This window comes from Manis javanica, chromosome 4 (assembly GCF_040802235.1).
Source record: "Manis javanica isolate MJ-LG chromosome 4, MJ_LKY, whole genome shotgun sequence".
NCBI classification, from domain to species: Eukaryota; Metazoa; Chordata; class Mammalia; order Pholidota; family Manidae; genus Manis; species Manis javanica.
Window position 1 is genome coordinate 57,369,314 of NC_133159.1, and position 16,477 is coordinate 57,385,790.

A 16,477-nucleotide genomic window follows, 5' to 3' on the forward strand; every position below is an offset into this window, starting at 1 on the left:
CATTTCTGATTCTGTTGATTTGTGTTGATTCTCTTTTTCACTTAATAGGTTTGGCTAGAAGCTTATCTATTTTGTTTATTTTCTCAAAGAACCAGCTCTTGGTTTCGTTGATTTTTGCTGTTGTTTTATTCTTCTCAATTTTGTTTATTTCTTCTCTGATCTTTATTATGTCCCTCCTTCTGCTGACTTTAGGCCTCAATTGTTCTTCTTTTTCCAGTTTCAATAATTGTTATGTTAGACTATTCATTTGGGATTGTTCTTCCTTCTTCAAGTGTGCCTGGATCCCTATATACTTTCCTCTTAAGACAGCTTTCGCTGCATCCCACAGAAGTTGGCACTTTGTGTTGTTGTTGTCATTTGTTTCTATATATTCCTTGATCTCTATTTTGATTTGTTCATTGATCCATTGATTATTTAGAAGCATCTTGTTAAGCCTCTATGTGTTTGTGAGCCTTTTTGTTTTCTTTGTAGAATTTATTTCTAGTTTTTTACCTTTGTGGTCTGAAAAATTGGTTGGTAGAATTTCAATATGTTGGAATTTACTGAGGCTCTTTTTGTGGGCTAGTATGTGGTCTATTCTGGAGAAGGTTCCATGTGCACTTGAGAAGAATGTATATCCTGTTGCTATTGGATGTAGAGTTCTATAGATGTCTATTAGGTCCATCTGTTCTAGTGTGTTGTTCAGTGCCTCTGTGTACTTACTTGTTTTCTGCCCGGTGGATCTATCCTTTGGGGTGAATGGTGTGTTGAAGTCTCCTAAAATGAATGCATTGCAGTCTATTTCCCCCTTTAGTTCTGTTAGTATTTGTTTCACATATGCTGGTCCTCCTGTGTTGGGTGCATATATATTTAGAATGGTTATGTCCTCTCGTTGGACTGAGCCCTTTATCATTATGTAGTGTCCTTCTTTATCTCTTGTTACTTTCTTTGTTTTGAAGTCTATTTTGTCTGATATTAGTACTGCAACCCCTGCTTTCTTCTCACTGTTGTTTGCCTGAAATATGTTTTTCCATCCCTTGACTTTTAGTCTGTGCATGTCTTTGGGGTTGAGGTGAGTTTCTTGTAAGCAGCATACAGATGGGTCTTGCTTTTTTATCCATTCTCTTACTCTGTGTCTTTTGATTGGTGCATTCAGTCCTTTTACATTTAGGGTGACTATTGAGAGATATGTACTTATTGCCATTGCAGGCTTTAGATTCGTGGTTACCAAAGGTTAGAGGTTAGCCTCTTTAGTATCTTACTGCCTAACTTAGCTCACTTATTGAGATGTTATATACAGTGTGTGGAGATTCTTTTCTTCTCTCCCTTCTTATTTCTCTTCCTCCTTTCTTCATATGTTGTGTGTTTTGTTCTGTGCTCTTTTAGAAGTGCTCCCATCTAGAGCAGTCCCTGTAAGATGCCCTGTAGATGTGGTTTGTGGGAGGCAAATTCCCTCAGCTTTTGCTTGTCTGGGAATTGTTTAATCCCGCCATCATATTTAAATGATAGTCGTGCCGGATACAGTATCCTTGGTTCAAGGCCCTTCTGTTTCACTGTATTAAATATATCACGCCAGTCTCTTCTGGCCTGTAGGGTTTCTGTCGAGAAGTCTGATGATAGTCTGATGGGTTTTCCTTTATAGGTGACCTTTTTCTCTCTAGCTTCCTTTAAAACTCTTTCCTTGTCCTTGATCCTTGCCATTTTAATTATTATGTGTCTTGGTGTTGTCCTCCTTGGGTCCTTTCTGTTGGGAGTTCTGTATATTTCTGTGGTCTGTTCAATTATTTCCTCCCCCAGTTTGGGGAAGTTTTCAGCAATTTTTTCTTCTAAGACACTTTCTATCCCTTTTCCTCTCTCTTCTTCTTCTGGTACCCCTATAATACGGATATTGTTCCTTTTGGATTGGTCACACAGTTCTCTTAGTATTGTTTCATTCCTGGAGATCCTTTTATCTCTCTCTATGTCAGCTTCTATACGTTCCTGTTCTCTGGTTTCTATTCCTTCAATTGCCTCTTGCATCTTATCCATTCTGCTTATAAATCCTTCCAGGTTTTGTTTCACTTCTGTAATCTCCTTCCTGGCATCTGTGATCTCCCTCCAGACTTCATCCCATTGCTCTTGCATTTTTCTCTGCATCTCCATCAGCATGTTCATGATTTTTATTTTGAATTCTTTTTCAGGAAGACTGGTTAGGTCTGTCTTCTTCTCAGGTGTTGACTCTGTGATCTTTGTCTGCCTGTAGTTTTGCCTTTTCATGGTGATAGAGGTAGTTTGCAGAGCTGGTACGAGTGACAGCTGGAAGAGCTTTTCCTTCTTGTTGGTTTGTGGCCTTCCTCTCCTTGGAGAATAGCGACCTCTAGTGGCTTGTGCTGGGCAGCTGTCTGCAGACAGGGCTTCTGCTTCCTGCCCGGCTGTTATGGAGTTTATCTCCACTGTAGCTTTGGGCGTGGCCTGGCTCGGGCTACTGCTCCAAAATGTTGGAGCCCCTTTGGAGGGGAAGCAGCCAGGAGGCTATTTATCTCCATAAGGGGCCTCTGTGCTCCCTGCTGTCCAGGGAGTTAGAGTGCCCAGAGATCCCCAGATTCCCTGCCTCTGGAGTAAGTGTCCCGCCCTACCCCTTTAAGACTTCCAAAAAGCACTCAGCAAACCAAAACAACAACAACAACAAAAAATAAATTCATTAATTAAATAAATAATTTAAAAAAAAAAAGAAAAACGCACGAGTATCTTTGTCCTCAGGCGCCGGCCTCAGGCACCCGCTCACCGGTCTTGCTGCCCTGTTTCCCTAGTATTGGGGTCTTTGTCCCTTTAAGACTTCCAAAAAGCACTCGCCAAAAATAAATGGCCGCTCCCATTTCTTTGTTCTCCAGCATCGGCCTCAGGCATCCGTTCACCAGTTCTGCTGCCCTGTTTCCCTAGTATCCAGGACCCCATGCATGCACTGTGCCTGAGCTCTGGTGTGGGTGGCTGAGGCTGGGTGTTCAGCATTCCTTGGCTCCCTCTCCCTCCCTGCTCTGACTCCTCTCCTCCCGCCGGGAGTTGGGTGGAGGGGCGCTCGGGTCCCACGGGGCTGGGGCTTGTATCTTACCCCCTTCGTGAGGCTCTGGGTTCTCGCAGGTGTGGATGTGGTCTGGATGTTGTCCTGTGTCCTCTGGTCTCTATTTTAGGAAGAGTTGTCTTTGTTGTATTTTCATAGATATATGTGTTTTTGGGAGATTTCCACTGCTCTACTCACTCCGCCATCTTGGCTCCCTTTCTTTTTTTTTAAGAGAAAGGAATAATATCACAAAAATGTACTTCCATAGCTGATCATCTGACACCCTTTAAATGATCAAAATTAAGGATATTTAAAGCATGCATTAATCGTTGATTTACAGTTAGTTTTATCCTATGAGGGAGTAATCCCCCTTTTCTTTCTTTTTTTTTCTGTTATCATTAATCTACAATTACATGGAGAATTATGTTTACTAGGCTCTCCCCTATACCAAGTCCCCCCTATAAACCACCTTACAGTCACTGTCCATCAGCATAGCAAAATGTTGTAGAATCACTACTTGTCTTCTCTGTGTTGTACAGCCCTCCATTATGCATGCTAATCTTAATACCCCCATTCTTCTCTCCCCCCTTATCCCTCCCTACCCACCCATCCTCCCCAGTCCCTTTCCCTTTTGGTACCTTTTAGTCCATTCTTGGGTTTTGTGATTCTGCTGCTGTTTTATTCCTTCAGTTTTTCCTTTGTTCTTATACTCCACAGATGAGTGAAATCATTTGGTACTTGTCTTTCTCTGCCTGGCTTATTTCACTGAGCATAATACCCTCTAGCTCCATCCATGTGGTTGCAAATGGTAGGATTTGTTTTCTTCTTATGGCTAAGTAATACTCCATTTTGTATACCACATCTTCTTTATCCATTCATCTACTGATGGACACTTAGGTTGCTTTCAATTCTTGGCTATTATAAATAGTGCTGCGATAAACATAGGGGTGCATCTGTCTTTTTCAAACTTGATTGCTGTGTTCTTAGGGTAAATTCCTAGGAGTGGAATTCCTTAGTCAAATGGTAGAAATGGATACAATTTTAATATTTTCTTTTTTGGCAATTTTCATAATGTATAATTACAGATTCATTCATAACATTTTATTCAATATTCATTGCCCTCACTATCCAGTATCTTTGTTAGAGCAGGGAACAGGGCTCTTTTACTCACTGGTGTTTCCCAGTGTATATAATCCAGTACCTAACACATAGTAGATATTTAATAAACATTTGTTGAAAAAATGATTGGAAAGGAAATAAGTCTGGTGGTAATATACTTTCATACAGTATTATTTTTGCAGTACTTTTAGGAGACAGTAAGGTTCTGAACTTGATTGTGTGAATGGTAAAGAAAGGAAGGGGAAGATGTAAAATGTTTAATAGAGAAGGAAAGAAAGAAAGAGCAGAAACAGATGATTCCAAGGTACAGAATTAAGATAAAACACAACCAGTCAAAATAAGGAGTCAAGAAGGAAAGACACACTGTCTGGCACAGATTAGGAACTCAGTAAATATTTCCAAGTTCTGCTTTACACAAGTTGAGTTTTATTTAACAATAGGTAGCTCATTAAGGAGTTAGAAATTAAATCAGGGATGATGCTTTATATTAGGAATCATACTAAGAATGCTTTGAAATCACTTTGAAGTTATTATATGAAAATACCTGGAAGCATTGTTCTTAAAAGAAGTAGCCCATCTAAAAGCAGAACCTAGAAATATTTAAAAACTCCTTCTTGGTACCCAGCACCATGCTTTGCTTCTCGATTTCTTATTTTGATCACTGATGTTATCATATTAACATTAAAGAACACAAGGGGGTTTGTCCCAATAACAGTCCATTGATCTTCATGAAGACTAACTGGTTTCCTTGTATTGATAGCAAATCAAATCATGTATAACAACCACATGCCTTCTGGTATTATAATGGTAAAGTGAAAACAAACCCATGAAATCTGAGTGTTTTTGAAATACAACCATTTCAACAGTAAGCAAACAAACCTCATATGCTCCACTTGGAAAGTCCTAGAATCACCAAGTGTGTTGTCATGATAAGGGGATTTCAGAGACATACTTGAATTTAGGAAGTGGTTTTAAAAGCTGTTTCTTGAAGTAGGACATGGAGAGAGCTTGGCAGGATTCCATATCCTGGTGGCATACTTAGTGAAGCCAAAGGTTTCTCAGTGAATAAATAAGAAAAATTTGTCACTTGAAAAAAAGTAAGACCGTGTCAAATAATGAGTGCATTCAGAGTATTTATCACAAGAAATCTTGGGAAGATTGACCTTTCCTTTGTCCCTATGTCTTTCCTGGTATGGGCTAGGAGGCAAGGATAAAGTAGATGGACAGGGGTCTAAAATCCTAGGGAATGCACAGTTATTGAAAGTTGGGTGTTTTGATTCATATGTTCTTGCTGCTTGAGCCAACCACTGCAAATATAATTCTCAAGTGGTTGCAGTTCTCTTTCAACTTAATCAATAGAGAAATATTTGAAGAATATGTTAAGATTAGTCACTACTTTGCCTAGGTTAGGCCATGTTAGCAAGCCCTGCTGTTTATATGTATTTGGGAAAGTTGAAAGAGAGGCAATTGCACACTATGGTTGTAAAAAAAGAAAAAAAACCCTTTAGCTAATCAATTTAGACTATATAAACACACACACACACACACACACACACACACACACACACACACACATGCAGATATATGAATTCAAAAGAGAAGAGAATCCATGCAGTGCTGTGAGAATCCAAGAAAAGGCTACTTTAATCTTTGATTTTAAGGAATTTACTGGAAGGGCCTTAACAGAAAGAGATGAATACCTATTATTTTTCTCTTGCCTTTAAATCCTTTTGTGAAACTAAAAATCTAAGAATTCCTCTTTTGAATGTGTACTAAGGATATGTGGTAACACAGGAAATCAGATTGCTTCTGAGTCAAAAGTCCAAACACTGGATGTAAATCTACATGCCCTTGTGGTATGTATACTGGGTAATGGTCATGTTTCAGAAAAAAGCCAATACACTTCTATCTATCCATATCATTTATGTATTGTAATGTATATGTGCTTTCCTCGGTTCTGTGCTCTATTCAATTCTGAAACACTTTCTTCATTCTACCTTATTACATTTCTATCCTTTTGACATTCAAAAAATTCCTTAAAACTTATTACTAGGTACTAGTCATATCAGACTAACATGACATGCACCTATGAAATATTTTATGAATACATCACTGCCAAATGTGTGTGTAATAAATTTGTGTTCTTATAAATTCTGATATACTGATCTATATACATTTCTGTTAATGTAATAGTTAGCTAATTGAAAAGAGTCAATGGCTTTGGGATAAGGAGATATGAAGTCCAATCTCAGGTCTACTAATTAGTATGTATGTGACTTTATGCACATCACAGACTCACTAAACCTTAGTTTATTATTAAAATATGGAAAATAACATATGAATGCCTATTTCTCATTCAAAAGTCAAGATGATAGATTGTAAATTGGTTTGAATTTTTGCGAGAACTGTACCAATAGAAGTCTTCAGCTCCTATAGTTGTTTGCAAATACCGTTAATATTTTTAAAGTATGTACTGAACCACATAAGAGACATTACTAGAAATATACATTGTCGAACAGGTTGGAAATGGTCCCTGTCCTCACAAAGTTTTCAATCTAGTGATCAAAATTAATAGTGAATAAGTAATTAAAGTATGATCAAACAGAAATGCAGCCTATAGTTGGAACATAAATGCTTTAATGAATAGGGCCAGGTTATTTTCTCTTCTTAATCTAAATTCTTTTAAAAGGCAAATAAATGTGCCCTATGTGAAAATAGCCCTATTTTTGAAGGCCCTAGTGAAAGAAGGATCATGTAGTCTTAGAAATGCAAAAGAAAACATGAATGAAAAAATCACAGAACGCAGTGAGGAAAGTGGCAACTGGCCAGGGCGCATGGGGGTAGGTGTGAATGTAGGAAGCAGGAGTCAGACCACAGGCCAGATCATACTTGGCAGACCATACTAAAAATTCTGGACTTTGTTTAGTGGGCAGAGAGGCATCCTTGTAGTATTTGCAGCAAGAGGGTGACATGACTACATCTGTGTTTTAAAAAGGCCATTCCAGCTGCACAGTGGAGGGAGAACAATAGAAAGAGAGATGAGTATACATGCACGAGATAATAGTTTTAGCTAGGCTGCTGGGCACTTGAAGAAAAATAGGCTGGGCTGAGGAAATGTTCAGGCTGTTTAATGGTATGACTCGGTCATTGTTAGATGTGCAGAGCGGGGCAGCTAAAGGAGTCAAGGACAATGCCAGGGTTTCTATCTTGAGAAACTAGGGCAATGGTATTGCTGTTCACTGAGATTGAGAACACTGGAGGAGGAGGAGGCTTGAACAGAAGAATAATTGCTCACTCTTAGCAAATGTTTAAAACTTGAAGACACGGTTCTAAGTGCTTTGTAACTCTGTTATTTTACAGGCGACTAGACCAGTAGAGGTAAAGTAATGTGCGCCTCAAGTCACAGCCAGGGAGTTAGCTCCAGATTCCAGTCTCTTGACCATGACAACGGGCCCCAGAACTTTCAAGAGCATAACATCAATTTTGGGCACATTATGCTTGAGAGGCCCATAAAACATAAAATGGAAGTGATGAGGGAAATAAATCTGAGTAAAGATAAGAAAAAAAAAGTGTTGTGGCCATCCACTTCCTCCACTCAGCAACGTTAAATGAAGTAAGAGCTGGCAAAGGTGAAGGAGATTATGAAGGGAGTGCACAGTCAGAAGGGCAACGAGCCGGAGAGGGCAGGGGGACTCTAGTATCATACATCTCAGTGTTTGTGAAGAAGCTAACACCTTTTCAAAAGATTGAAGTGGAGGAACTGAAGTGGAAGGATATGTCAGAAGAGTGTGATGTCAGGGGAAGTCGAAGGAAAAGAGTGTAGCCGAAAGAAGGATGTAGTTTTCTGCCCCAGGCTCCTCACAAATCAAGCAAGAAGGGATTACAAGTATGGAGGGGATTAAAGAAAAACTCCTCTAAACCTGGAAGTTAATCTCCCACCTTCCTTATTCATTTATTCTTACAACCAAGATTCCATTAGACTAAAAGGAGTTTTAAATGCATATATTCTCATGGACAGAGAAAGTAGAAGAGAAAACATCAGGAAATAAGAAATTGCCAGAAATTTTGAGAAGACAGGGGAAGATGTAGTTTATATTCATCTACATACAAAGAACTTTGCTAACTACATTATAAAACACCCACAGAGGGATATGAAAATTGGTTTATTCCACAGTCTTCCTTAGCATCTTGGAGACAACTGGTACCAGGCAAGAAACTGAAGAGGCTTAGTACTGGTAACAGGACAATTGATTGAAATGCTCTACACAACAAAAGTGTATAGCTGTGCCCCAGGCAGGAGACCAGACGGTTCTTTGGCTGACTGCCAGATCATCCTGTAGTAAAACCTGTCATGCACACAAAGCTTCCAATTAGCTTTTTGGAGCTTATTTCTTCAGTGTTGAAGGACAGCCAAGGATCACCAGGTATCTGTGGAAAACCCCTGTCATGAGAGAGAAAGATCATAATAATCAAATAGAAAATAGAATTCAGAACTGACACAAGGACATTGGTAAAAGGCAAAAAAGTCTATAGTGAATATCTTCTGAGAGAAATAAAAATGATATAGCATCCCGACACACAAATAAGATACTCTGAAAAAGGAGCATTCAGGAAGGAACAAATACTTTTTGTTCAGTAAAAATATGCTATCAGATCGAAGATAATACAGTATGTGGACTTGGAAGATAAAATTGAGAAAATAGAATAAAAAAACAGACAAAAATTATAAGAGAAAAAAATAATTGAATTATAGGATAAATCTAGGCAGTAGATCCTACAGAGTTGCAGAAAAGAGAAGTTAGGTCCTACTTAGGACTGCAGAAAAAGAGAAAAGAAAAATAATGAAGAGGAAAAATTATCAAATAACAGAAAATTTAACAGAATTGAAGAATAAGTGCTTCCAAAGTGAAAGGGCCCATCAAGTCCCCAGCACAATGGACTAAAAAACACAGTAAAGCTGAGTCATGAAATTTCAAAAGACTAAGGAAGAGATAAAAATTCTAAAATGTTCCGGTGTAATGGAAGGTGGGTGTAAAACAGGATTTTGACTAGTAATGGCACTGAATTTCCTGACAATAACCTTCAAAGCAAGAGAATGATAGTGTGAAAACACCTTCAAATTTATGAAAGGAAAATTATTTCTGACCCAGAAGTATATAGCCAGTCAGATTTTCAATCTCTTGTGAGTGAAATGAAACCATGTCAGACATTGAAAAATCTCCAAAAATGTACCTACCATAAATCTTTTCTCACAAAGTTATTAGGTGTTTTATTCCACCATTGGATGTTATATTCTAGTAAGTCTAAAAAGAAAAAGATGTGGAGGTCTAGAAAATAGGAGATATAACACAAGAAAGAAATACAAAATTCATAGAGTGGTAGTGAAGGGAAATTCCAGAAAGATGAATACATATTGGGTCTAGAAAATCAATCATTTCAGACAAGAGAAGAAAGATACAATACCCCGGCAGGATTATTCCAGGGGTAAAATGACAAGATTACACTGCTCTAGTATACCAAGAAGAGATAATCAGGAAGTTGAATTAATAAGGAAAGAAAACAAATTAAGCAATTTGTAAAGAAACATAAAGATGCACAAGTAATAAAACGTGATTGAATTGCAATGGTATAGAATCATAGTAAAATAAATACTAACAATTTAAAACAAAATTGCGCTATATATACTTTTTTTCACTTGGTTAGAAATGTATGGGAATTTGTTAGAAGGAAAGTAAACCATCACATTGCATACTAGAAACCTGTAACTGAAAAATGAAGGAGTAGAACTACAATCAAGTTAGTTGGAAATTTAGGGTGGGAAAAACTCTACAAAGTTTAAAGTTATTAGGTGTTATTACGTTACAAGGGAACATAACTCAGGAATCAAAGGAGTTATGATTGAGAGGAAGTCCATGAATCAGATAACAAAGTCATCAATAGATGAAGAGGAGTGTTCAAGAGCTGGCATGAAGAATAAAACTAAAGTGAATGGAAGCAGGAAGAGTAGAAAGATGTTATGTCTTGTTAATGAGCCCATCAATGGAGCAGGGATTTTACATAATGAGAGAAGAGTAATTTTTTAGAGAGCAAGGGAGATAACAGTTCTACTTTCAACCATGAAGTGTTTAAGGTGTGAGACAATCACCATGCTACACCTTGTAAGGCTATCAATGTACCAAGTTTCATTGAAACTGAAGGGGAGGGAATATTCAGTGAACAGGACGAGGCTGAATGAAGTTGATCATGGTGTAAGGCACACTCCCCAAGTTCAGAGGGAGTAGAAGTGAGAGAAGCTGGGCCAGCAGAAAAGCTCAACACATTGTGGGAATGAGAGAAGGGACAAAAAATGACCAGAAGAGCCTACATTCCGAGTCAATGAACAGGAAAGCAGTCCTAAGTCTTGGGGGACAGGGACACCTTGGCCACATGGTTCAGGTGCAGGCCTGGAAATTCTTTTTCATCTCCGTTCCTAATAAAACATTTGAGTGGGAACACAAACAGGTATCAAGAGGTGGCCTCATGGTTCTACACAATAGGGTGAGTGCACAGCAGTAGGCAGTGCACAGCATGAACAGTAGATCCCTCACTCCTCCATAGGTCATAGAGGTGGGTAGGGGTACACCTGCCTTGAGGCAGCTCTGTGGCTTCACAGCTGGGTGGTTGCTGTGGCTCCTAGTGACTCTGAAAACCTGGGAGTCTTCCCATACCCCTCCATCTCTCCCACTCCTTCCCCATCCACCTTTCATCTAACCTACCACAAACACACTCTAATTTGTGCACAGTTTTAAAAAACGTTCACCCATGTTTCAGGGGCAAGCGTAAGCATGGTAATAGCATTGCACTGAGTCAGGATTGTATTCTGTCCTGATGCTGCCATTTCAAAGCTGTGTGATAATAGCAAGTCTCTTCACCTCTTAATCTATTTCTTTATTTGTTAAATGAGAATAAAACTTATTTCACACACCTGGCAGGGCTGCTGAAGGATTAAATGGTGTAATACATGTGCATGTCCTATATAAACTTTAGCATATATAATTGTATATATATCGAAATTAAATTTCTAAGCTTTAAGTGTCATGCTGATGCCCTCCAAAGGCAGCCAAGTAAGGAGCTGTTTGTTCTCTGTGGTTTCCAGTGCAGTGCCTGGAGATGACCACCAAGCGGAAAATCATCGGCCGTCTGGTGCCTTGCCGATGTTTCCGAGGAGAAGAGGAAATCATCTCAGTTTTAGATTACTCCCACTGCAGTCTTCAGCAGGTGCCAAAGGAGGTCTTCAACTTTGAACGGACCTTAGAGGAACTGTATCTGGATGCCAATCAAATTGAAGAGCTACCGAAGGTAACTTTTTACAACATAAAATATACACTGTAAATGAGTATTCTATCATTTCCAAAGACTTGGCATATGATAATGTTATCTATAGCCTTCTATCTGGGTAACTGACAAATCATTCAAATTGATGTAATTTTCCCCAATATTTTCATTACCTTTTAATGCTATTCGATTTGCAACTAGATGTAATATGTTAATAACCAAATGAACTCCATGGAAATCATCATTTTATGCATTATGCTTTGTTATTTTAATTTAAAATGGCCTCCATGAAAATACGTATCAGTGGGTTGAGATCAATGGCTTTTGTTTAGAAAAGAAAGGAAATGTATGACATTCTCTATTCCAGAACTGAAAATCTGTATGTTGTATGTTAACATATTTTATGATGACATTGTTTTAAAATCTTGAATTATATATTCCAAGTCTTAAGAAATACTTTTACATGCACACAGCAATTAATAATATTATGAAAAACGTATGTGTCTGGAATTTGGTCTCTTTGATTATTACAAACATCACATCATTGAACTTATCCAGCAAACAACTAACAAATATACTGTAACTAAAAATTTTAATATCAAACTTTGCACACACAAACACACACTTTACCATTATGATATTGTGCTATGCAAAGAAAAAGACTCCTGGGAACTTGTTCACTACTGCAGATAAGATTGGATAAGAGATAGGTTAAAGCTGACCAAGGCCACATAGCAGAGAGGTTCAAAATTTAAACCACTGGATCCTAATGATCACATAAATAAGTGATTTATATTAAGTAGTTGGCATGGCATTTACCTATGAAGGATTTACATGATGGCTCAGAGAGAAAAAATGTCATGCAATGCATTTCCATTCTTATGCTGAAAAAAAAAGGTACATATTGAACACCCAGGAACCAGAAAAAAAAATTCCATAATAAACACTAAATTTATTATCAAAATCTGAGGATAATGTTTTGATCAAAACAAATAGTAATTGTTTTTATTTAGGATTATGAATTATGGTATTTATATAACACTTTGGAGGCAGTAACTATTTACTGTTCACTTCAAAACCAGTATACTTCATTTTTGGTGACCTAAGTGTATAGTCTCAACTTGGATTTTTGCTCAGGAGGGCTGGGTCAGGCTTTTAGAAATCACTGGGGGTCATATTGATTGCATGTAGATTGAACATCAAGTAGAAATTGGCCTGAAATGGGCCGACTCTCCCATAGACTATGAACTCCTTGAAGGCAGAGATGGCACCTTATGCATCTCTGCCTCCCTGTTCATGAGCATGTGTGCATGGTGACTTTCACATAATGGGTAATTTATTTGTTGTCACTGCCAGGTGGAATAATGCAGGGAACTTCACATACTATAGGACCTGATTAACAAAACTATGTAAGATCAGACAATTTGTAAATGTGGCATTTGGCTCTGACTTAAAGAAATAAGCACACGTATTTTTTTAGAGCAGGCCAGTTTATATTGCCAGATAAAATAAAGAATATCCAGTGACATTTGAATTTTAAACCAAAAAAAAAAAAACCCAAAAACTTTTTAGTATAATTATGCCCCAAATATTGCACTGAATATACTTGTACTAAAAACAAAATAGCTTTTTTATCTGAAATTCAAATTTAACTGGGCAATCTTTATTTTTTTTTATTTGCTATATTTGGCAGCCCAGACCAATTTAGTCATTTAAAATAATTTTCCTAGCTCTATGCAACATATTTTATAAGACAAATAGTAAAAACATGGGTAATTAATCAAGCAAGTATTTACTTAATATCCACTCCACTACACAGTGTTTAAGGCTTTAAGGGGGCTACAAGAGAAATAAATCTCAATCGTTGCTCTCAAGGACCTGACAACATAGTTCCAGAGGACACTGAAGCATTAGAGGTGAATGCACAATAATGTGTAATCAGAACCAAAGAGCCAAATACTGAGGTAAAGCTTGTGTATAGAGAGGAGATCTATTCTTGGGGGAATGGGGAGAGAGATTGACTAGAAAGCTCAGATGCAAAAATTAAGATGGTTTATATGGAAGGGGTAGGAAAGGGGCAGCAGAGCTGCCAGGAGTCTGGAAGAGCAGATGCCATGTGGGTGAGGGCTGACAGTGTTCTATGGCTTTCTTTGTATTCCTCTGGCATTGTTACCATTATGATTTCAGATTGTAATGAAATAGCCATTTGCATTGCTGATATTACATTATGATAAGAATTACCTTCTATGAATTTTTTTCTGATGTTTTATAATGATTATATTTCTAGCTGGCCATAAATTTCTACTGTAAGATGTTATACAACAGGTGGAGAACAAAGTCAAGGTTGATGACTTTAGGAAAAGACATGTCAAGAGTGTGTCAGAAAGATGCAAAAATAGATAATGGAAGAACAGGAAGGCTTTTTGATTAAGGATATTTCAATCTAAATTGCTTAGTTTTCTGTAGTAAAAGGTAAAAATACAAAGTGATATGCCTTTCACACAGTGATAGAAACCCACACAGCTTATAACTTAGAACAGTTTCGCTTGTTATTTTGAATTGGGAATTTAAAATTATAGAGTAATAGACCATAACAGGTGCGGGAAGTAGTGTAGGAAGGCAAATGTGAGTCAAAAGCAATAATGGGGAAAATCGTCTGAGAAACTTCTTGAAACTAAAGGAACTTTAAAAAGGGAATAGAAATTTTGGTCACATATTGGCTTTTCCAAACTTTCTGTTCTCATGGAGAGTGAATTTGGTAGATGAGACCAGTTTAACTATATGTAAGAGAGAACGGGACTAAATCTGAAGCACCATACTTAAAGTTTTCTCCATTTACAACTACTCCAGAAACAATGTAGAGATTTAAAATCTGAGCTTTGGACCCAGACAAGCCCGGCATGAGATCCAACCCTGTTATTTGGTTGGAAGGGATTTTATTTTCTGGAAGCCTCAGTTTCTTCTTTCGCAAACCTGGGAAAATAAAAGCACTGCCTCCTGTGATTTGATAGGTGACAGATGATGCTCTATTAGATAATAGATAGACAGACAGACAGACAGACAGACAGGTGAGTATTGGGTAAGATAATGCATGTGGAATGCCAGAGTAGAAAAAATATTCAATAATTGGTAGTCATTATTCTCCTTTTCCAAAGGAAGGAAAATTTCCATGTTAATTACTCTGAGTAAAAAAAAGGTAAGATTTTATAACATCTCAAGATAGTTCTGAGTATTGACTCTGCCAAAAAAAAATATTATGGCATGACATCATCCCTTTCTGAAATCTCCAGACAGCTTCTAGGGAAGCAATCCCCTCCTACCCGTAAAGGATGTTGATAGGTTTTTGACCCCAACAACTTTACCAGCACATTTGTGATAATACCACTGCTTCCCCAGAGACTTTTATCTCACAGAATTACAATGTTATATCATTTTTGAGTAGATGCAACTTGGAGATTGTTTTTTTTTTTTAGTCCTCAGTTATTACTAATAAGCAATTCCAAGCTGGAACAGTTAATTCACTTCTCTTCGTACACATGGGATGTTAGATTCCTATCCGAAACCTTAGCAGAGACTATATATTAGTAAAGATTAAATAGGTTATGCTACAGTAACAAGTCAAAAGTTCAGTACATAACTGAAGAGAAATTTTGTTTTGTGTCGCATGAATGTTGGCAGGGACCACTGCTCTTCAGGAACCCACGGTTAAAACAGCTAGTCCAACTTTCCACTGAATGCAGAAATTTTAACATATTATTTCTCTTGAAACATTCCTCCACTAACTTAAGAAGCAGATGATTGTATTATTGATAATTCTGGTTATTAGAAAATTCTGCAATAATATAAATCCATGTATTCTATCCATTCAAAACTTGGTTAGGTACTAAGGATAAAACAAAGATTATTAAGGTATGACTTCTCTGGATGAAAACCTATACCTCTGGCATTACTGCCTGGATCTTTGAAATGTTTTAAAGGAATTTATATACTTTGCCTTAGAGTTATTTTTTTTGCAAGACAAGTTTCTGTGTTTCTTTGGCCAGTTTTCAAGCACATTCTTTCTAGATACTTCACCACCTTTATTACTTTCCTCTGGACACATTCTAGTTATTTGTTTGATTTTAGACATTGATTTATCAATACAAATATTTACCCAAGTGGAAATATCCAACAAAGGAATAAATAAAATGTAATGGAACTCAGGAGAGAGGTCAGACTTGGATATGTATTTGAGAGTTATCCTCCTAGCTGTGAGAATTAAAACAAGTAGACAAGATAATATCTCAGAAAGAAAGGAAGAAGAAAATTGCTGAGAGACAAATTTTAAGCTTAATTTCAAAAGCAAAATGATAGTACAAACTCACCACAGAAACTTTACTAGAAGTTACTGGGGTTGTCTTTCAGGAGTAATGGAAATTTTGTTTTCAGGGGTAAAATTGGGAAATTTTATTATGCTTAGAAAGGTAGAAGATTCCAAAAGTGAGAGAAAAGTGGCATCTTAGAGAAATTGATTTTGATCTTGGTCTCTATAGCTTGCAATAACCTATTTGCTCATGATGAACAGAAGAAAAGGAAATAGCACTTATTGTGTAACATTATCGAACCTGATTCTGGATATTTTTAATCTTCTAAGACATTTGAAATTTAAGGTCATGAGCATTTCACTTATAGAGATCTCAAATGAAGTATTTGATATACGAGTCAGGAGAGGTTCTTTATTCCTACCAGAGTGCCATAAATGCTCAGATCACAAAACAATTGAGACATAGGGAATTCATACAGATATTTAAAAATAACCAAAGGAACAAATGTTAATTTGAATATTAAACTATATATTTGTAAAACATGCTCATTTTCATATGGGTAATGTCTCCATTTGAGTTCTGATTTTGTTTCAGCATGGCCCAGATCAGTAAATTCACTTTTGGGTTTCAAAATTCAAAGCAAAATGGGACAATTAACATTCTCTTTCTTTTGCTAAATGAACATTTTTTAAATCTCATACAAAACTTTTGTAGTTTTATTGTA

At 37.2% G+C, this 16,477-nt stretch overlaps 1 protein-coding gene across 6 annotated transcripts in view; it reads left to right on the forward strand.

The window, feature by feature from the left end:
* LRRC7 (leucine rich repeat containing 7) overlaps window positions 1-16,477 on the forward strand; it is a 488,385-nt gene that overhangs the window by 172,788 nt on the left and 299,120 nt on the right. For all 6 annotated transcript variants that reach the window (XM_037024314.2, XM_037024309.2, XM_073234117.1 and 3 more), the window contains one exon: window positions 11,271-11,473. In XM_037024314.2, coding sequence (XP_036880209.1) covers window positions 11,271-11,473 — 203 coding nt within the window. The remainder of the gene's footprint in view (window positions 1-11,270; window positions 11,474-16,477) is intronic.